Source organism: Eumetopias jubatus, unplaced genomic scaffold (genome assembly GCF_037043125.1).
Source record: "Eumetopias jubatus isolate StellerSeaLion01/CBP00866 unplaced genomic scaffold, mEumJub1_p1.0 scaffold_15, whole genome shotgun sequence".
NCBI lineage: Eukaryota > Metazoa > Chordata > Mammalia > Carnivora > Otariidae > Eumetopias > Eumetopias jubatus.
Window position 1 is genome coordinate 58,799,980 of NW_028274821.1, and position 22,143 is coordinate 58,822,122.

The following is a 22,143-nucleotide window of genomic DNA, read 5'->3' on the forward strand; positions in this document are numbered from 1 at the left end:
TGTGGATAGGTCTGTTGCCAATCTAATGTTTCTACCATTGTAGGTTACATATCTCTTCTCCCGAGCTGCTTTCAGGATTTTCTCTTTGTCTCTGAGACTCATAAGTTTTACTATTAGATGTCGGGGTGTTGACCTATTTTTATTGATTTTGAGAGGGGTTCTCTGTGCCTCCTGGATTTTGATACCTGTTTCCTTGCCCACATTACTGAAGTTCTCTGCTATAATTTGCTCCAATATACCTTCTGCCCCTCTCTCTCTTTCTTCTTCTACTGGGATCCCAATTATTCTAATGTTGTTTCATCTTATCGTATCGCTTATCTCTTGAATTCTGCCCTCGTGATATGTAGTTGTTTCTCTCTCTTTCTCTCAGCCTCTTTATTTTCCATCATTTGGTCTTCTATATCGCTGATTCTTTCTTCTGCCTCATTTATCCTAGCAGTTAGTGCCCCCATTTTTTATTGCACCTCATTAATAGCCTTTTTGATTTCGACTTGGTTAGATTTTAGTTCTTTTATTTCTCCAGAAAGTGTTTCTCTAATAACTTCCACGCTTTTTTCAAGCCCAGCTAGTATCTTTAAAGTCATGATTCTGAACTCTAGGTCCGACATCGTACTAATGTCAGTATTGAGTAGGTCCCTGGCAGATGGTACTACCTTTTGTTCTTTTTGCTGAGGTGATTTTTTTCGTCTTGTCATTTTGTCCGGAGGAGAACTGATGAATGAGAGAACAGAATGCTAACAGGTTAACAATGTCTCCAGCAAATATACTCTATACAAATCAGAAAAGACCTGAAACCAGGGGACAAGAAAGGGAAAGAAAGAAGAGAGAAAAAAAAAAGGAAAAAGAAAAAGATAAAAACAAAAAAAAACAGAATATGATCAAATATGATCAGGCTAGTGCATAGATCAGTGCCACACAGTAGCTTTTGGGCATATTTTGGTCTGTTAGAAGAAAGTGCCTGCTAAAATTTTAAAGGAAGAAAGACTTATATATGTACAAAATAAGGGTTGATACAATGAAGGGATGGCAGATGACTGTAAAGATGAAAATTATAAAAGATTTTATAAAAGGAATTGATAAGAAGTTGTTAAAAAAAAAAAGTACACATGTGAAACTGCCCAGGCCATCAAGAGTTTGCATATCCGAAAAGCCACCATGTATCTGAAAGACATCACTTTACAGAAGCAGTGTGTGCCATTCCATCGCTACAATGGTGGAGTTGGTCGGTGTGCCCAGGCCAAACAGTGGGGCTGGACACAGGGTCAGTGGCCCAAGAAGAGTGCTGAATTTTTACTGCACATGCTTAAAAATGCAGAGAGTAATGCTGAACTTAAGGGTTTAGATGTTGATTATCTGGTCATTGAGCACATCCAGGTGAACAAAGCCTCCAAGATGTGGCGTAGAACGTACAGGGCTCATGGTTGGATTAACCCATACATGAGCTCTCCCTGTCACATTGAGATGATCCTTACTGAAAAAGAGCAGATTGTTCCTAAACCAGAAGAGGAGGTTGCACAGAAGAAAAAGATATCCCAGAAGAAACTAAAGAAAAACTTATGGCCTGGGAGTAAATTCTGCAGAATAAATGCAAATAAAAATAAAAAGAGAATGTTGGTGGCCTTTTATTATTAAACATATTTCAAGTATCTTTGAAAAAAAAAAAGATGGTAACACAGGATCTACCTCATGCCTACCTCTCCAACTTTTCTCTCATCACTCACCAGCTTCCAGTTTCAAAGAGTGTGCCAGTGTAAGAGCCCAGTTCTAGAAAAGCCTCAGGAGATGCTACATAATGAATTCTCTTAAATTACTGAACCCACAAACTTTCCAGAGCCCATGAGTCTGTGGTTGGCCAGGTCTGGGGCCTGGTTCTGGACCTAACCATACTTCCTCACTGCTATGACAAAACGCCTTCTAGATAGGATATAGAAAATAGCCAATATAGGGGCACCTGGGTAGCTCAGTCAGTTAAGCATCTACCTTTGGCTCAGGTCACGATCCCAGAGTCCCAGGATCAAGCCCTGCATTGGGCTCTCCACTCAGCGGGGAGTCTGCTTCTCCTTCTCCTCCTGCTCCTTTTCTCTCTCACTCTCTCTCTCAAGTAAATAAATAAAATCTTAAAAAAAAAAAAAGAAAAGATCCAATATAACTCACTACAAACTTACCTTTTCTGGACATAGCACCAACCAGGAGAGTTATATCTATACTTGACATACCGGGACCCAGCACAGGTAGCACCACAACTACAAAGAGCTGGAGAAATATCCTTGAGAGTTCTGGTATGGATTGGAGAAGTCTGTTATTAACATGACACTCCAGAATGGGGACAATAGAGTCTCAGGGCCAAATTGAGTCATCTTTACCCAAGATGGTCACTAAAAACCTGGCTGAGGGGCGCCTGGGTGGCTCAGTTGGTTAAGCGACTGCCTTCGGCTCAGGTCATGATCCTGGAGTCCCGGGATCGAGTCCCACATCGGGCTCCCTACTCAGCGGGGAGTCTGCTTCTCCCTCTGACCCTCTTCCCTCTCGTGCTCTCTATCTCTCATTCTCTCTCTCTCAAATAAATAAATAAAATCTTTAAAAAAAAAAAAAAAACCTGGCTGAAATGGAGAATTAGAGTCAATATCTAAAGGAGCCAGGAAAATGTTAGTGAATATTAGGTCCATGAAGGGTAGAGGCAGGAAGGAACCAGGTATGCTGACAGGTCAAGTAAAATGGCTTAAAATTAAGTCTGTGATCAACAGGTATGTACTGAAGCTTCCTTGTTATACACCCGTGCCTCTATCTTGCAGTTTTCCTCTCTAGCCACCTGTGGGGTTAAATAGAAGTAGTCCAACACAGTGATATCACTGTACTTAGGGCTCAGTTCCCTTCCCAGCCCCCAAATCAGACAGAGGATAGCCAGAGACAAAATTTTTTCCAGACACCATTTACTATTATGGAGCAATTACCCCCTCATATCCTCAGGTTTGATTACCATGGATTTGGGACTTGGAAGAGTAGAGCCTGAAAATGGCCATTGGTCATTCAGGGTAGCTGGGGAAGAAAGGGGGCAAGAAGGGTCTGCCAGACAGTGTTCAGCATGTCTCCTGTGGGATAGATCTTTTCTGGCCCAAGTGAATGGATGGTCCAGAGCTACAAAGGCCTTAGAAACCAGCCAGAGTCTCCTCCATTTATCTTGATTTTCTCTTCCCATCCTCCTCTTAAGAGTTCTCATCACATTCCAGAAGTTGTCCCCAAATAGACCTTCTTTAAAGTGTCAGGCTGCCACTGAGAAGTTTGTTCTGGCTTATATGTTCCAGGAAACAGAAAAGGTCGACTTCTCCTACAACAAACTGGCTGATCCTAAGTTTTCATTTTATGACAAGACTTTGGTAGAAGCAGTGAAAAAGGGAGATCGCTGGGTGCACTTGTTTTTCCTCTCACTCTCATTGTGTCATACTGTGATGTCAGAAGAGAAAGTGGAAGGTGAGGAGGGGCCCGAGGACTCATTGACCGAGAATATGTCATAGAATCTAGGATGGCTACAGATGGGGTTGGTTTGGTATCATTTGTAATGGCTTAATCTAAGAGCTTTCTAATAGGGAGCGTTGTCCAGCAGTGGGATGGATAGGCAAGTATCCTGTGTGATGAATAGTCACTGGAGCTACTCAAGTAGAAGACAACCTCTTAGTCTTAAAGAAGATTCAGTCATTGGAAAGGGGTCAAACTTGATGCTATCTAGGGGGCTTCTGATCCTGAGATTCAGCAATGTTTGGTCGCAGAGTCTATCTGAATTATCCCCAAGATCAGCCCCATTATCTCTGACAAGACTTCCTGAAGGATGAGTTGAGTTGTCCTCTTGTTGCTTCACAATTTCATGGTATCCCCACATATCCTAGTTTCTTTCGTAACCAAATATGACTATGACATCCATGAATTTACTTAAACCTCTTTTAGAAACAATGAATGAGAAATGACATTAAAAACTAAGAAGGCTTTTGGACCATTTGGGTGGCTCAGTCGGTTGAGCATCTGATTCTTGGTCTCAGCTCTGGTATTGATCTCAGGGTCATGGGTTCAGGCCCCACATTGGGCTCCACACTAGGCATGGAGCCTACTTTAAAAAAATATTAAGAAGGTTTGTTTTTTTTTTTTGGTAACAAACAAGAGTTTAGGCAACCAAATAAATCATATGCTTTAAAATTAATGTAATTTAATTTAATACTACTACTATTTTCAAATATTTGTAGTATTAAATTCAGAGTGAATCACTTAGCTTCCCAGGATGAGAGTTTCAAATATTAAAATACTTTAATATAATATAATACTACTACCCTTAGTAGCACCTTGTATTTGTATATCACTTTACAGTTTTACAAATTGCTTGCTTTTTTTTTTTAAGATTTTTAAAAATTTATTCATTTGAGAGAGAGTGAGAGCATGTGGACAGGGGAGGGTCAGAGGGAGAGGGAGAAGCAGACTCCCCGCTGAGCAGGGAGCCAGACGTGGGGCTCCATCTCAAGACCCCAAGATCACAACCTGAGCCAAAGGCAGCCGCTTAACTGACTGAGCCACCCAGGCGCCCCAAATTGCTTACATTTATATCATCTCCCACAATCTTCACAACAGCCCTCTTAAGTAAGCAGAACAAGAAAAATGACTCCAGTTTTATAGAAAGGGAAACTGAAGCTAAAAGAGATTAAATGACTTGCCTAAAATCTTATAGTTAAGAAGGCAGAGATAAGAACCCATCTCAGGTCCCCTCCCTCTTCAGGAGCTTTGTATTACTTTCACCAAACTTTACTTTGCTGCCCACCACAAAAATAATAATAATAATAATAATAAAAATAATAAAAAGAACCCAAATCTCATGTCTCCTGGTGCCATGAGATCCTACGCCACCACAGGTGTCTCCAGAGCTGACATTCTAATAAGTTGCTATTATTTGAAGCATATTTGGAATTGTCTTTGTTTATTGCCTTAAGTGACAAGGTAGGAAACAAGAAAATAGTCTTACTGTCCTAAAGATACATCTTATATCTGACCTAAAATTATATGTCCCATGTGCCTTATTAACAAGTGTAAGACTCTGATGATGCATAATTCTTTTTAAAAATCAAATTGACCTTCTGAAGAGAAATAATCCAAAATATACCTCAGGTTATGGTGATATTGTAAAAGAGGAGTTATGCATTTTTCAGTGCTATGGTGTTTGCATTCATCAGTGCAGTTTTTTGTTCCATTCTCTTTATGACCAAAATAATTTGAAGCAGTTATTAGAATACAGTAGTTCGTGATGAGAAAAAAATAATAGATGTCACAACTGAGGAGTGAATTCAAGGTTTTTCTTTTTTTAAGATTTTATTTATTTGAGAGACAGAGCGTGGGCACACAAGCAGGGAGGGGGCAGAGGGAGAGGGAGAAGCAGACTCCACACTGAGCAGGGAGCCCAACGCGGGGCTCAGTCCCAGGACCCTGAGATTATGACCTGAGCCAAAGGCAGATGGTTAACGGACCGAGCCACCCAGATGCCCCTCAAAGGTTTTTGTTGTTAACTTTCTGAAGTGTTTCTTCACAATCTAGGAAAGTATTTTTTCAATAGTGGACACTGAAAACTATGAGTTAAAATTACCTTATAATGGCAAAATGGGAAAGAATAAATTTTATTTCACTCTGCTGTAAAAAAAATTCAAGAGGAGTTACAGAAATGTCTTGAGTAATATAAGATTGACAGACTGATTCAACAGAGTGAATCACTTAGCTTCCCAGGATGAGAGTTTCAAAGGTGACAATATTCACTTATATATATATATATTTTTAATTGTTTATTAAATCATCAGTCTTATTATCATCAATCCTATTATCCTATTCTATATGTCCTACCCTTATTGTCCTACCTTATATGAGTGTTCATCAAAGTATAGCCAGTCTTGGGGCGCCTGGGTGGCTCAGTCGTTAAGCATCTGCCTTCAGCTCAGATCATGATCCCAGGGTCCTGGGATCGAGCTCCGCATCGGGCTCCCTGCTCCGCGGGAAGCCTGCTTCAGCCTCTCCCACTCTGCCTGCCTGTGTTCCCTCTCTTGCTGTGTCTCTGTCAAATAAATAAATAAAATCTTAAAAAAAAAAAAAAGTATAGCCGGTCTTATATAGGAGCAGTTTACCCAGAACAACCTGCTTGAAACTCACCCAGGAGATTTGTTAAAAATTCAATTTCCTGAGCCCTCCTCCAGTATTTTGTGATTCTGGATTCAGTAAGTTTGAGTAGGGCCCAGGAACCTGCATTTTTAACAAGCCCTCTGACCCTTTACCCACCAAAATCAGAGAGTGAACTATGTTTTGTTCATTTGTGTATATTGCCTGTACCATGTTCCTCTATAATACTAACTCAGGTCTGTGAAATCAGTTGGAAATATTGGAAAGGAAAAAAAAAAACTGACCTGTATGCAACCTAGCTTTTTAGAGCCAAACTTGTGAGGAAGTTTGAAGAAAAATGTTCCCTCTTGGGGTCTATCTTTATATAAGCTGGGTTGACTTCAGCTGCACATCTCTGTGGGCCCCTCTCTCCTGCCAGGTAAGCTGATGTACCAGGCTCAGTCCCCAGATGAAGGTGCCCTTGTCACTGCTGCCAGGAACTTTGGCTTTGTGTTCCGTTCCCGCACATCTGAGACGATCATGGTAGTTGAAATGGGTGAGACCAAAGTCTACCAACTGCTGGCTATTTTGGACTTCAACAATGTACGCAAGAGAATGTCTGTTATTGGTAGGTGCCCCTCTTAGTCAGTCCTCTCCCCTTATTTGTCTTTCATACACATTCACACATTGACTTTCTCTTTTATATACACACAAATGTGTTCTCCCACTCACATGCCTTCTCAAAGGTATCATACCTCAAATACAATACATAGCCATTCCTACTTTCTCCCTCACATACCCTGTATATTTTCTCTTTGGGAGCTTGCTACCATATACTTCTTTAGTGTTCCTGGATAGTGTCTTGTCTGAACTCCCAAAGCCAAGATAAGAATAGAGAATTAACCCATAAAGCCTGAACCTGGAGTAAGAGATAGGGGCAGACAATTAAGGGAAATTCATACTCTCTTATTCTCAATTAGGTTGAGCCTCAGACTGAAGAGGAAGAAGGTCATTCTTCATTCTTGGTCCTTACTAGGTATGGGCCTTGGTCTGGAACTTGGACTTGGGGAGCTTAATATGATTCTGCATCAGAGTCTTCCAAGATGAGATTGAACTCATGGAAGAACTGGTTGCATAAGGTCTCTTCCCACTCCCACCAGCCTTTACTAACTGCATCATTTGTCCTCTGTGACCACTCAATGAGTGCTTTGCCCCCAAAAGAATCGGAAACAAATGTCGCGGGAACAGCCTCATGCCATCCCTCAGTGGCCCAGACAAGTTCTTGTAACAATGAGCCTATATGGTTACTCTGCCCAATTTGTGTATCCTTAGTGAGGACACCTGAAGATCGAGTAATGTTATTCTGCAAGGGTGCAGACACCATCCTCTGTCAGCGGCTCCATCCATCCTGTAGGTCCCTCAGAGATGTGACCATGGAACATTTAGATGTAAGTGTATAGGTTGCAGGGGAGGGAAGCTGTGGGTGGTTCTTTGTACATGGATTATGAATCCACATATATGTCTTTGTGTCCACTGTAACCTTCATACATTGCTGATAGAAATGTAAAATGATGCAGTCAGTCTAAGGGATTGAGCCACCCAGGAACCCCCTGATGCAGTCATTTTAGAAAACGGTCTGGCAGTTCCTGAAGAAGTTAAGCGTAGAGCTATCATATCACCTAGCAATTCCACTCCTAGGTATATTCCCAAGAGAAATGAAAATATACATCCTCACAAAAACTTGTACACAAATGTTCATAGCAGCATTGTCAATAATAGTGAAAAAGTAGCAACAACCCAAATGCCCATCAAGAATGGCATAGATGAATAGGTAAAATGTGGTATATCTAAACAACAAATATTATTCAGTCCCAAAAAGGAATGACATACTGATACATGCAGATGAGCCTTGAAAACATTACATTAAGTGAAAGAAGCCAGTCACAAAAGGCTACATATTGTATAATTTCATTTATATGAAATACCCAGAATAAGCAAATCGGTAGAAACATGTAGGTTAGTGGTTGCCAAGGGCTAGGGGAAAAGAGAATGGGAATGACTGCTAATGGGTACAGGGTTTCCTTAGGGAGTGATGAAAATGTTCTGGAATTAGATAGTAGTGATGGATGCACAACTTTAAGGGTATAATTTTTTTAACCACTGATTTGTATACTGTAAAAGTATGAATTTTATGATCTATACATTATATTTCAGGTTTTCAAAAAAAGTCCATGAAGTATCCCACACAGGACAGTTCTTATGTCCTATAGTGTTTCCCAGAAGCCACAGTATTTTTTATGGGCTAGTCTGAAAAACTTATCTTTTTTTTTTTAAGATTTTATTTATTTATTTGACATATAGAGTCATAGCAAGAGAGGGAACACAAGCAGGGGGAGTGGGAGAGGGAGAAGCAGGCTTCCCGCTAACAGGGAGCCTGAAGTGGGGTTCGATCCCAGGACCCTGGGACCATGACCTGAGCCAAAGACAGACCCTTAACGACTGAGCCACCCAGGCACCCCTGAAAAACTTACCTTTTAACGTTCCAGAACACATGAATTAGGGTATCTTCTCAGAGAGCATTTCCACAGGCTGGCTCCAAAGGGGGTCATAAAATTGTTTCAGATCTTTTGACCTGTGTCCTGCTACCCACCTTAACAGACACCCATAATAAAGCCTGACTACACTACAATCTATTAACCACAGATGATAAACTTGTAAGAGTGAGGCTTATACTCAGGAGTCAAGATTCAAAAACTCTTACAAAAGCACAGCTCCAGGCCCTCTAAGACAGGAATCAGCAAACAGGTCATATAAAAACAAGCAGCAGTCAGGATTTGCTCACCACAATAGAAAAGAAAAAAACACAAGTAAGGGGTAAGTAAGAAATAACTTCAACCACAGACTGCTAAATTATTTGTTGAATGAATTAAGAATCTGTCTGTGTTAAACCTTGTTTAATATCCTATGCAAGATCAGTTTCTGTCATATCTCTTCCTTCTAAGAAGTCTCTGAGATCTTCTCTCAGGCTTCTTTTCATAGCTTCATCTGCTAATAGTACAGAGGTTTAAGAGATGGCATTCCGTACATATATTGTTTTATGTTCATTTCACCTGACAACTAATGTCAAACACCGAGGAGTTTCACAGGGAACTAAGAGCAGAATATCAGGATGATAAAATTCTTTTTCTCTTTGCTCTTATAATGCCAAAGTGAATTATTTTGAAGCTCACTATAACAGTGATCATGTAGAATTTTTATTCATGTGCAATTCTCAGGACATAAAATCTTCTAACTCATCTTCAGTTGGATATGAGTTCTGCCCTAAACTACACACACTCTCACTCAGATCTCCTTATGATCAAGAGTATACTTTACAAGATAGTTAACTGTGGTTAGTTGGGATATACTGGTGGTCACAGAGCAAAAAATGCTAACTCATCCAGAGAGCATTTCCACAGTGCCTCATTAACACAGTTGGCTGTGGCTAATCAACTGAGCCAATCAGCTGTAGACAAATATACAAGTGTGTGTGCTTTTGAGGGGCCTGTTGGATGCTTGAAGGAAGGCAGGGAAAGAGGAAAATAAAATGAATATATGGGGCGCCTGGGTGGCTCAGTCAGTTAAGTGTCTGCCTTCGGCTCTGGTCATGATCCTAGGGTCCTGGTCAGTCTCCCTGTTCAGCGGGGGAGCCTGCTTCTCCCTCTCCTGCTCCCCCTGCTTGTGTTCCTGCTCTTGCTATCTCTCTATCAAATAAATAAATAAAATCTTTTTTTAAAAAATGAATGTATGGTTGTAAAAGATAGTAAGTCCTTTGAGTATGTTTTATAACAACTCCTTTTTACTTTAGTATTCCATTCTCATATTACAGACATCATTATCCTCTCTGTAAGCAGTGAATTATTATCCCAGTTTTACAACAAAGAAATCTAGAAGCCTTGATTTTTCCCAGGGTCACACAGCAAATTATCTAACTACAGGTAAAAGCTAGAACTTTCTATATTTCAGAAGTACTTTCAAACTTTGCCCCCAGCTATGCTGGCGCCACCTTTAGGACATTTTGCTGAGAAAGCTCAATGGTTGTTTTGTGGTTAAGCTAGGTACTAGCCCCATGGTACTAATCATTAAATCCTATTTTGCAGGCAAATGGGTTGGTGGGGTCAGTCTGCTTTTTCCTAAACTCAGCCCTCACCCAGCCCAGGCCTACTCAGTGCACACACATGTCTTGCAGGATTTTGCTGTTGAAGGCCTCCGCACCCTCATGGTGGCCTACCGAGAATTGGATAATGCATTCTACCAGGCCTGGAGCAAGAAGCACAGTGAAGCATGCCTGTCTTTGGAAAATCGGGAAGATAAAATGTCAGATGTCTATGAAGAGATCGAAAAAGACTTGATGGTTAGTGTGAGGAAGCCAGGAACAGATTGCGGGCAGGATTGGGGGTGGCAGTCAGCAGACTGAGCAGAGCAAGGTCTCTGAAAGTGGCTTCCAGCAAATCAATAGGTTCAGACTCTCCGGATACAAGATACTGGAATCCAAGCTGATTCAGGATGTCCCGGATCTTTGAAATCCATAAATCATGGGGCAGGGGGGGGAATGTACTAGTTATAAATTTTATCCCAAAGCTGCTCACAGAAGCTAAGTAATCTGGGAAAAATGAGGATCTTAATAATACACAGATTAGATTATCCAGAACTAATTGATGGAAATATTCACTCATTCATTCAACATATTTATTAAGTGCCTTCTGTGTGCCAGGCATGTTTTAAGCCCTGAGCATGTAGCAGCAGACAAAACAGACAAAAAAGTAACATATATAGTATGTTAGATAATGAAAGTGCTATGGGAGAAAATAAACCCAGGGAGAAAGCTAAGGAGTTATCAGCATATGCATGAATGTTTTGGAGAGGGCAGAGTATAGTTACTATTTTATACAGGGTACTTAGTCTTCACTTAGTCTGAGCAGAAACCTGAAGAAGGTGGCAAGCCAAACAGATCTCTGGGGAATTAGCTTTCCAGACAGAGAGAATGGCATGAGTGGAAGCCCTGAAACAGGAATAAGCCTAACTTGTTAGTTGAACAGCAAGTCAGCTAGTGTGGCTGATACAGTATAAGTGAGGAGGAGTGAATAAAAGGACATGAGACAGAGAAGTAGTAGAGTGCCCTCATAGGCCAGTATAAGTACTTACAATGAGATATGGAAAGCCATTGAAGAATTCAACCAAAGAAGTGATGTGATAGCTTTTTTTAAAAAGACTTACTTGTTCGTTTATTATTTATTTATCTGAGAGAGAGAGAGAGTGTGAGCAGGGGGAGGAGCAGAGGGAGAGGGACAAGGAGACTCTGCTCTGAGCGCAGAGCCAGACATGGGGCTTGATCCCAGGACCCTGAGATCACGACCTGAGCCAAAATCAAGAGTCAGACGCCCAACTGAGCCACCCAGGCACCCTGATGTGATGGCTTTTAGAACAGTCACTCTGGCTGCTGTGTTGAGATTATACTAGAGGGGAGCAAGGACAGACCCAGGGAGACAAATTAGAAGATAGTTGTAATAGTACAAGTGAGAGATGATGATGGCTTGGACCAGATAGAAGTAGTGGAAGTGGTGAGGAGTCATCAAATTCTGTACATTTTTTAAAGGTAGAGCCAACAGAATTTGCTAATATATTAGATTATAGGATATGAGAGAAAGAGACGTTAAGAATGACCCCAAAGTTTTTGACCAGACTGATACAGGCTGGCTCTGCTATTAAAAGAGAAATTGCTGATACCAAATGGGAAAACAGAAATTCCAAAGGTCACACATTTCCTTCCATCATCAGTTCTGTGGTTAGTATTTCTAATCTGTCCTTCTGGAGGCCTAGCAGAAATCAGCCAATTGTTTGTCCATCTGTCAGTTCCTCAGACTGAGTCCTGGTGCCCATCCCTATGGTCAACACTGGAAAGCCAGGAAGTGTGCTGTGAAGCAAAAGAGCAGTGAAAGTATGTTGAGAAACAGATGGTTTAGAAGTGGCACAGGGCTTCATGTATGACTTGGGCAAGTCTTTTCCCTCTTTGATCCCTAACATTCTGTGTCTAAATTTGATTTATGTGGTTGAAAACTTGCATCTGTTGAGAGGCAGAGGGTGCTGAATTTTATACCATTTGGATCCTCATGTCAGGACAGAGCCAGCTTGCTAAAGAGGATGATGAGGTGCCCGCTGAGTTGTTGGGTAGCACTAAATGCTGTGACATTCCGCCTTTTCCTCACTCACTGCTCTCTCTGTTCAAAGCTGTTAGGGGCCACAGCCATAGAAGACAAGCTGCAGGACGGTGTACCTGAGACAATCACCACCCTGAACAAAGCCAAAATTAAGATGTGGGTCTTAACTGGAGATAAGCAAGGTAAGGGGAAGCTCCTCACTTGACCAGTCCTCTTTTCTGTCCACCTTAGCCATTTCTCTTATTTTGTGTCTTCTTTTTTTCTTAGCCATTTATTTAACAAATACCTTATAATCCAGGTCACGTCCTTACAGGACACCTTCACTCCTAGTCTTGTACACAGTTTTCTAAGAGTATACTTTATGCTGGATTCTGTATTAGGCAGTGGGGACACAGAGATGATTCAATCAGACATGACCCCTGTCATCCAGGAACCCACAAGCTAAAAACTTTGGAAGTACCTTTGACTGTACCCTCTCTATTGTCCCAAAGACTCATTATCTCACCATGTCCCACCAAGTCTTCTGAAGATGCCCTTGACTGCGCCACCACCCTAGTTCAACCTTTGTCCCCTGTTGATTGTACTTGTGCAAAAAACTTCTGATTGCTGTCTCTTGTCCTTATTGATTTCAGTGTAGCCTACTTACAACCATCAGCTTAATCTTACTAAAATATATTACTTTTATATGTTATTCCTCTGCTCAGAAACCTTCAGAAACTTTATGTAGTAAAGTCAGACTCCACTCTCTGAGGTCTTGATAATCTGTAACTACCTACATAGAGCATCCTGATGTGACCGTTATCTTTAGTGTCCCAAACAATCCAGTTCCTACTCTAGGGTCTCTGTTTGGGTTGTGTACCCATTTGAAATCTTTTTTCCTTCCCCTAAACGAGTCTTACTCATCCTTCAGAGTCTTTTCCCAAGAAAGTTTCTATGACTTTCTATGCAATCTCTCCTCTGAATTTTGATACCACTTGCAGTGAGGGATCAGGATTTAATTTTTGTAATTTTTTTTCCTTAGTATGAATTTAGTCCAAATTCCAGAGTTCTTGATGTAAAGAAAAGACCATAACCGAAACATATCCCAGTCCCCCATAAAATCTGGCATAAAAGCAGGCACAGGGAAATACATCCTGACTGTTTGGAGAAGTGGATACAGAGTGGAATTGTTGTAGGAAATAGGGGAAGGCCCTGTTGGAAGGCTAAGGCAGAATGGTGCTGGCTTCAGTGGCACATATACTAAAATTAGAATGATACAGAGAAGGTTAGCATGGCCCCTGCACAAGGATGACAGGCAAATTCATGAAGTGTTCCTTGTTAAAAAATGAAAGAAAAAGAAAAACTAAGCCAGAATGATCCTAGTTATTGATAAGTAACTCACAAGTCTGTACTAGGCTGACCATTCCTGTGTGTTTGAATATGGTCTCCACTGACTCATGGAAAACATACTTTGACTGCATCCATGGCAAATGTGGACAAATGGGCTCTGCTGCCCATCATTAGTGCCTATGTATGTATACACTTTTGTAAAGACCCTGTCCCAGCCAAAATGTCGCCAGTGTTCCCCCTTCCCTGCAGAGACTGCTGTAAACATTGCCTATGCCTGCAACATATTTGATGATGAAATGGATGGGATGTTCATCGTGGAAGGCAAGAATGATGAGACTGTTCGGCAAGAGCTCAGGTACAGATGGGAGAACTGCCACAGCTCTTCATTTAGTATGACCCCCACACTGTTGGAAGGAACAAAGAAGAAACGGAGAAGGGGAAAACAAAAAACCTAAAATATTTGAGATAATTTTGGGAAGATGCTTTACGGCTCAAGGAGTTGGAGAAGTGTGGTGTGTGGACGGTCAGGGACCTGAGACAATGGCAGTTCTCAGGAGGCAGCCGAGTTTGAGATCCTGGCTGGGGCTTTGTAGAGGCTCTGTATCTACCTTGCCCGCTTTCATTCTGGGACACTTTTACTTTCCTAAGTTCTGGGGCTTTCAGTCAGACATTAACTACTACTCTTGGCTTTCAGGTCAGCAAGGGTCAAGATGAAACCTGAGTCTCTACTGGAATCAGACCCAGTAAACACTTACCTCACCACGAAGCCCCATATGCCCTTCAGAGTACCTGAGGAGGTACCCAATGGCAACTATGGCTTGATCATCAATGGCTACAGTCTGGTGGGCAACACAGAGCTACAACTCTATTCTTTTCTCCCAAGGAATTTTTTTCCTAGGTCCAGCCCGCTTCAGGGAAATTTTAAGACCCCTTGTCTATTTCATGAGTCACCTTTTTCCCCTCTCTTCTGGTGCCCTTTCCTGACAGACACTTCTCCCTACCTTTCTCTAGGCAGGAATAATGAGGAAAGAGAAGCCAAGAGCATGTTCCTTCCTTATCCAAATTCTTCACTACGATGTGGCCTATCAGTTAGGGGAAGAGGGAAAGCAAACAGAACCAGGTCCTCTAAAAAGTCACTTGGCCTTATAGCCCAGTTAACTTATTTGACCCAGTGAGAGAGGCTGACCAGTTTCCCATTGGAGGCTGGATCAGATATGAGGATGCCTAGAACTGACTTGGGGACTTAGCCTCCCTCAGGAGTGGAGCACCTGGGAGCCACTCTGCCTGACCTATGTAGTACAGGAGAGTATCGATATGGGGAAGGGCCTAGGAAGATCCTGTCCTGAGAGCCTTTTGGGGCAACCTGAAATGTGGATGTGTCCTGGTACTGCAGGCCTATGCTCTAGAAGGGAACCTGGAGTTGGAACTGCTGCGAACAGCGTGCATGTGCAAGGGGGTAATCTGCTGCCGAATGACACCCCTTCAGAAGGCCCAAGTGGTAGAGCTGGTGAAGAGGTACAAGAAGGTGGTGACACTGGCCATCGGGGATGGGGCCAATGACGTCAGCATGATCAAAGGCATGTGAGGGTTGGGGGACAGTAACCTCCAACCAAAGGCTTGCCCTTTCCTTCCTCCATGGGCAAAAACCAACCTGGGTGGCACTGTGTTGTTGGTTCACACTCCTGCATATCATATGTATTATACATTTATAATGTACAATATAATGTACTACTTACAACCTAATTCATGCTCCTCTATACCTGCATTCCCACTTATTTACACCTGTATACATCAGTCCCTATGCAGACACACACACATATTCAACTTCATGCACTTAACACACACAGACACAAATATGCCTTATTCTTACAGGAATAAGAACATATGCATATATTCACAGAACAGGCCATGCAACTACCATACCATCTTTCCAAGATGGTATCAAAGCCTACATAAACAACCACTGGGCAAGAGTCATAGTCTGTTCCTTTTTTGAAGGCTGTATGCCTGAGCAATGTTAGGCAGAAGACAGGACTGCTCAACCAGGGAATTAGCTATGAGGCACAATGTAAGGATCTCTTCTCCCCTGAGGCAGTGTTCATGAGAACTTGCCCTGACTCCCCTGGCTGGAGGAGAATAGCCAACTTACTAATGCTTTGGACCAACAGAAGCAAATGGCTGAAACTAGTTTTAATTTCAGCTGAATATTGTTAGCTTTCAGCAACTTGTGGTTCTATGAAATATGGACAACATCTAGAGGTCCTGTAGTCCAACCTCTCTTCCCATCCAGGAAAGCAACTTGTGGTTCTATGAAATATGGACAACATCTAGAGGTCCTGTAGTCCAACCTCTTTCCCCATCCAGGAAACACTAGCAGACATTCTACCCTTGGCTTTAATACTAGAAAGTGTTCTTGCTCTTTTCCTCACTTTCTAGAACTTCTCTGGTTTTTAGGGCCTTAAAGGTTTCAACTATTCCATTAAGCATTGCAATAGGTATATACCAGAAGATCAATGAATTTACCTTATACTACAACAGACTAATTAAAACATTTAAGAACTTCGGTCTTATTTTCCATCAAGTATAATCCCTGTTTTATCCAGAAAAAGTCATTTTAGGCCTCTTGAAGAACTTGCTTCTCACTAACAAAGTATGTACATCACTTATTTCCTCCTAACAGTTGGATTTTAGCTCTTTAGATAAACTTTGGTAATTAAATATTAATTTAGATTGACATCCATCCTGCATCTTTAATTGATGTAAGTGGCTTCAAAAGATAACAAGAAATCTTTACCTCAGCATCTAGAGAGCAGGAAAGAGCCTAGATGGCTATAGTAGGTACAAAGACCATCCAGGAGAGCTTTCTAGTACTAGCCATGACAGGCATTCCTGAGTGGCAGCATCCAAAACAAAGTGCAGATGAAGGAGCTGTTTTCTGACAATCCACTAAGGAAAAGGGCAATCCACTACAGAGAAAAGGCTCCACTTAGTGTGTGCCATTTTGAGCTGGGTGGTGTTTTCCAATGTAAAATAATTTATACAACATGATCTCAGCCTTTCTTTTACACTTCCCAGGCTGGGAGCCCAACAGACAAGCTCTATGGTTGAGAAGCTTCTGGGATTTCTTTGCAGCTGCCCACATTGGGGTTGGCATCAGCGGCCAGGAGGGAATGCAGGCCATGCTCAACAGTGACTACGCCTTCTCCCAGTTCCACTATCTTCAGCGTCTACTCTTGGTCCATGGCCGCTGGTCCTATAATCGCATTTGCAAGTTCCTCAGCTACTTCTTTTACAAAAACTTTGCCTTCACCCTGGTGCACTTCTGGTATGCCTTCTTCAGTGGGTTCTCTGCACAGGTAGGAGATCAGGTGGTATTCCCCACTCTGGTCAGCTGGGTCTTCTTTACTCACCCCCACTTCAGCCATCTCAGACCTTTTTTCTTTTCTAGAGACCAATGTATGACATATTGCCATCCATCCATAAAGCTCCTCACATGGGGGCACCTGGGTTGCTCAGTCAGTTAAGCATAAAGGTCCTCACCCATGCTGATCCCATCTCCTAACCTTACATTTAACCTTAGATTTCCAAACCCTAACTTTTCTGGCTTGGCTCTGACTTGGACTTGACTCCTACCTCCAAAACTCTCCCATAAGATATTTTCACCTTTTACCTGACATGGAGACCTAGTTTCCAAACATAAATAATATGGGAAAATGCTTGGATCTGGGAGGTATTTTTAGCATCCAAAACAATTTTTATGGAACAGGCTAAGCCTCAAGGGGCCTCTGAGTCTTGCCAGACAGGCTAGCTATGGTGTTCACCTGTAGCCATACTTCAGACACAGCTTCCCTTACTTCTACTTCCCCACCCCGACACCCCTTCTCCCTGCCCCAAACATACACTGTTGTTGCTCTAATGAATTAATTCCACATTTGAGTATGAAATCTCCCCGACAGTAGTGGGGAAAATTGGCACCTGGATTTTGATGTTCTACGAGGAATCCCTTTTCCTATGAGAAGTTTTTTAGGGTTCTCAGATTCCCAAGAAAGACCACCTCAGGAATGATTATGTTGGGAAATACCTACTACTTTTGTGGCCTTGGGCTCTGGGGGAAACAGACTGTTCAGGGGAAAGTAGTAGACTTGTATACCCACAGTGTGTAACAAAGCCATTTTAGTTTGTGAGAGGTGTATGCATATGTGTGTGTTTTGCTGACCCCTTGTGGCTGGTAAAGGAGCCCTCTTTGGACCCCAGGATGGAGCATCTAGCTAGGAAAGGGTCATTGAGTCTATTCTACTTACCAATGTTAGAAAGTGTCCATGTTATAGAAGCTACTGAATGCCATAAATCAGATAAAAGAACCCAGAGGCTTACATGCCTGAGAGTGCAGGGGTACAGCTAGCATTCCCTAGCAGGCACTCTGGATCTTTTCTGTGCAAGGATGGGCAGTGCAGGTCATGGTAGGGTTGGTCCAAATCAACCTTGTAGGGTTGGTCACAAACAAGCTTGATGTGGCCTTGCCCCAGCCTGGGACCCAGGGTTCTAACTAGAGTAGGACCAAATAGAGATGGGGGTCAGCCTTCTCTGTCAGATTTCTGAAATCCAAATCCTGCCCTAGGTTAGTGTAGTGATGGGTAGGTGGGGGCCAGAAGGACCTCTATTGAACCTGGGAGGTAGAGCTGGGGCTTTAGAAAAGAGAGGAATCTAAGAAATCTCCTTGGTACTCTCCTAGACTGTTTATGATACCTGGTTTATCACTTTCTACAACCTGGTCTACACCTCCCTCCCTGTCCTGGGCTTGAGTCTGTTTGATCAGGTAAGACCAGCAGCAAGCCTCTTAGTCAGGGCTAAAGCCCCTGGGCCCTTGAGGAGTTTTCCCAAGAGTGGGGAGGACAAGAGCTGAGTTCTACTAAGTCAGCTGTAAATGGAATAATGTCTAGAACAAGGAAGGGAGCTCATCACCTGGAGAGGTATCATGGATAAAGTAAAGAATTTTCCTTTACAGAGAATAATCATCAGTTTTAGAAATCCAAGTTTTCCTGTGTCAATTTTGTTTTTGTAGAGAGAAACATAGAAATTGTGCTTTATAGTAAATTGAGTGTGCATGAAAGGTAGCGAAAGGAAATAAGAGTTATTGGAGAAAGACTAGGTAAAGCAAGGGGCTTCAAGAAAGGAGAGACCCATATAGAGATGATAAGCCAATGCAGGGTGGCCTCGTTGAGAGTCCTGAATGCCAAGGCATGGGAATGTGGGTATAATATTTTGAGTCATAGGGAGTCAGCCTATGGGATATCATCTGTCCCTGTCAGAAATTTCCTGGGCATTGGGGATCCTAGTACCATACCTCTCCCTCCTCTTCTATCCCAACCTCTAGTCTTGGGCACAATAAATAGAAAAGAAGCCTCCAAAGAGGAATAAAATAGCTGAAAGAGGACATCATGGGATCATGGTTCCTGGTCTCCATCAGGGTAGGAAGTAAAATTCTCCCCAAGGTAGCTGCTAGCCACAGAGCAACAAGAGAGATGAATTGTGTCCTATGAAGCTTCAATTGGCTAATTCTAGGGATCCACAACCTCTCAAAAACAAGCCCCAAGCTTTGTTATCCCAAGTTTCAGATTTAGGAGATGAAGATGATCCAGTGGCATTCACATAGAGAAATCCTGTCACCTGAGTTCACCGGTAGCTATGGGAATGGGAAGAGCATCACAGAACATGGAAACCTCCACGTGACTAGCTGGTCCCCATTGGCTTCCCCTCTCCTTTTATTGGCTTTTGACACAAAAAAAATATTCAACTAAAGGAACACTTAAAACTGGGGACTCATGTACCAACTGCACCCCATCCCAAGCTCCCTTCCAGCTACCTCCAACCAACCCTAATTACCCCCCATCTCCCCTATCCTATCTGCTTCTAGGTCCTTACCACCACCTTGACCTTCTCCTAGCTTTCTTCCACTACCTAGATCCCTTGCCTTGAGTATAGGACTTCAGGAAGGGTCTGTGGTCACTGCTCTGTTCTCTGGTTCCACTTCTCAAGTAATCCATGAGGAAGCTCCTAGGCAGCCTGTCAGCAGATGAAGTGAGGAGAGAAACTTCTACTCTGATGGAGATGGGACCTTCTATGGAGAGACCCTGAGCCTTCCTCCTTACCCTCTGGTACTTCCAGGATGTGAATGAAACGTGGAGTCTTCGCTTCCCAGAGCTGTATGATCCAGGCCAGCACAACCTCTATTTCAACAAGAAGGAATTTGTGAAGTGTTTAGTGCGTGGGATCTATAGTTCCTTCGTGCTGTTCTTTATCCCTATGAGGTCCATGCACAACTCAGTGCGCAGTGATGGGAAAGAGATCTCCGACTACCAGTCCTTCTCCCTGATAGTTCAGACCGCCTTGCTGTCCGTGGTCACAATGCAGGTGTGGCTGGGGGAGTGGAGGGAGGGGATGGTGAGGGAGGATTGGTTGGGGAGCCTGTCTGGAAGAAAGGGAAAGAAGGTGGGAGGGAAAGCAGGAAGGGATCATTCTCCACTGCGGACTGGAGAAGGGAGGTGGCTGATATGTCCCAGGTTGTAGAGTATTGCACATAAGAGAGTGCTTTTCAGATTGCCCTGGATACAACCTACTGGACGGTGATAAGCCACATCTTCACCTGGGGCAGCCTGGGTTTCTACTTTTGCATCTTAATCTTCCTGTACAGTGATGGCTTGTGCCTAATGTTCCCCAACGTCTTCCAATTCCTAGGTAAGGCTATGCCCACCCAGTGTGTGGCAAGGAGGTGGGGGATAGGGTTGGGAAGTGTGAACCAAGTACATTTGTTTAATAAATGTTCACTGAGCAGTTATTACTATGTACTAGGCTCTGTGAATATAGATAGGAATAAGACATGGTCTCTGCCCTAAAAGGACTCAAAATCTAGCTAGGGAAATATTTTACCCATTAGATTTTCTAAGATATTTTCAAATTTCTTATCTAACTTAATCTTTACAAGCATCCTATGAGGTAGAAAGGGCAAGAATTATTAGCACCATTTTAGAGACTGAAGGTTTTTAAAAATTAAATTACTCAAATCTAGCTCTCCTGGTTCCCAGTCCAGTATCCTTTCTACTGTGGCATACTGCCTTATTGTCTCCCGTATTAATTTCCCTACCTTTCATTCTACTTTGATGGGAACAAAATACAGAGAGGACAGGTAATAGGTGTAGCTGCCTCTCACCTCTCATCAAGGCACTCATTTTTCCCCTCCAAAACCCTGTATCCCATTTTTGTGTCCAGGCCAATGTTCCAGGATTCCTATAACCTACCCCCACTCTCCTGCCCAGCCCAGCCTTTAGAGGCATGTGAATTCCCCGTGACTTTAGTGGTACAAAGGACCTCACTGTAATTCTGCACTTATTTTTTTTTTAAGATTTTATTTATTCATTTGAGACACAGAGATACAGAGAGAGAGAGAGCATGAGCAGGGGGCGAGACGAGGGAGAGGGAGAAGCAGGCTCCCCGCTGAGCCAGGAGCCCAATGTGGGGCTCGATCCCAGGACCCTGGGATCAGGACCTGAGCCGAAGGCAGACAGTCAACCACCTGAGCCACCCAGGTGCCCCTGCATTTATATTATTAGGAAACTTAATGGTCTCCAAAACAATAATTTCCTTCTTTGGAATGGAGAGGTATCTAAGTTCTGGATGACAGTCCCCTTCCTCTAGGCTCTGGTTCAGCCGCCCTTTCCCACCTCATTGTTTACAGGTGTGGCCAGGAACACTCTGAACCTGCCACAAATGTGGCTGATTATTATCCTCAGCGTGGTCCTCTGTATTTTGCCTGTGATTGGGTACCAATTTCTCAAGCCACTATTCTGGCCTGTCAACGTGGACAAGGTGAGTGCAACAAGGAATCTACCCAGATATAATTTATGGCCCTCTTTGCCTTTGCCTCTGTGGATAAAAACCCTGTCCTCCATGCTCTGACTATAGATTATGGACAGAATTCATCTTTGCAAGAGACCTCCACTGCCACCCCCTACCCGGACCAAACTGAAATACGCAAGCTCTCGACGTTCTGCCTATGCATTCTCCCACAAACAGGGCTTTGGGGCCCTCATCACTTCAGGCAAAACAATGAAGGACAGGGTATTCAAGAAAAACAGCTTTCCTTTTAAAAAGTAGAGGCCCTTAGGGAAATCCCAAAGGAATCAGTCATTGCTCTTCCTCCCTTTATTACACAACTGAATAAGGATGGATTTAGAGCCCCCGGGAAACTAACAGAAACCTGCCCTTCTGCGCTCACTCCAGGGACTCAGCCTCTTCGTTTCCTAGAAGGTTGTGCCCAGGAAGGCAAGGAAAGGTAAAGAAAGAGCCTCCAGATATCTGTCAGAATTGCAGCATTTCAAGAAAAAGTGACATCAGGCTTCCCTTCCATCAACCCTTCCAAGTTTTAATCCAGACAAGCAAATATGGAAGTGGTGAGTGAAGAGGGGCAATGTGGGAAAGAGAAAAAAAATATATGACCTAAGAATCT

General features: G+C 42.8%; 1 protein-coding gene and 1 non-coding gene across 2 annotated transcripts in view; both read left to right on the forward strand.

The window, feature by feature from the left end:
• The window catches only part of LOC114218175 (phospholipid-transporting ATPase FetA-like), an 87,446-nt gene extending 65,655 nt beyond the window's left edge, over nucleotides 1–21,791 (forward strand). The window contains exons 14-27 of the mRNA XM_088019222.1: nucleotides 3,303–3,468; nucleotides 6,554–6,742; nucleotides 7,447–7,562; nucleotides 10,343–10,507; nucleotides 12,382–12,493; nucleotides 13,890–13,995; nucleotides 14,335–14,482; nucleotides 15,034–15,217; nucleotides 16,773–16,996; nucleotides 18,373–18,456; nucleotides 19,806–20,051; nucleotides 20,237–20,375; nucleotides 21,373–21,503; nucleotides 21,600–21,791. Of these exons, the coding sequence (XP_087875348.1) occupies nucleotides 3,303–3,468; nucleotides 6,554–6,742; nucleotides 7,447–7,562; nucleotides 10,343–10,507; nucleotides 12,382–12,493; nucleotides 13,890–13,995; nucleotides 14,335–14,482; nucleotides 15,034–15,217; nucleotides 16,773–16,996; nucleotides 18,373–18,456; nucleotides 19,806–20,051; nucleotides 20,237–20,375; nucleotides 21,373–21,503; nucleotides 21,600–21,791 (2,202 nt within the window). The remainder of the gene's footprint in view (nucleotides 1–3,302; nucleotides 3,469–6,553; nucleotides 6,743–7,446; nucleotides 7,563–10,342; nucleotides 10,508–12,381; nucleotides 12,494–13,889; nucleotides 13,996–14,334; nucleotides 14,483–15,033; nucleotides 15,218–16,772; nucleotides 16,997–18,372; nucleotides 18,457–19,805; nucleotides 20,052–20,236; nucleotides 20,376–21,372; nucleotides 21,504–21,599) is intronic.
• On the forward strand, nucleotides 13,527–13,633 carry LOC114218281 (U6 spliceosomal RNA). Its single transcript, XR_003611159.1, has one exon. It is a non-coding gene; the product is annotated as a U6 spliceosomal RNA (small nuclear RNA).
• Nucleotides 21,792–22,143: the final 352 nt, after the last annotated feature.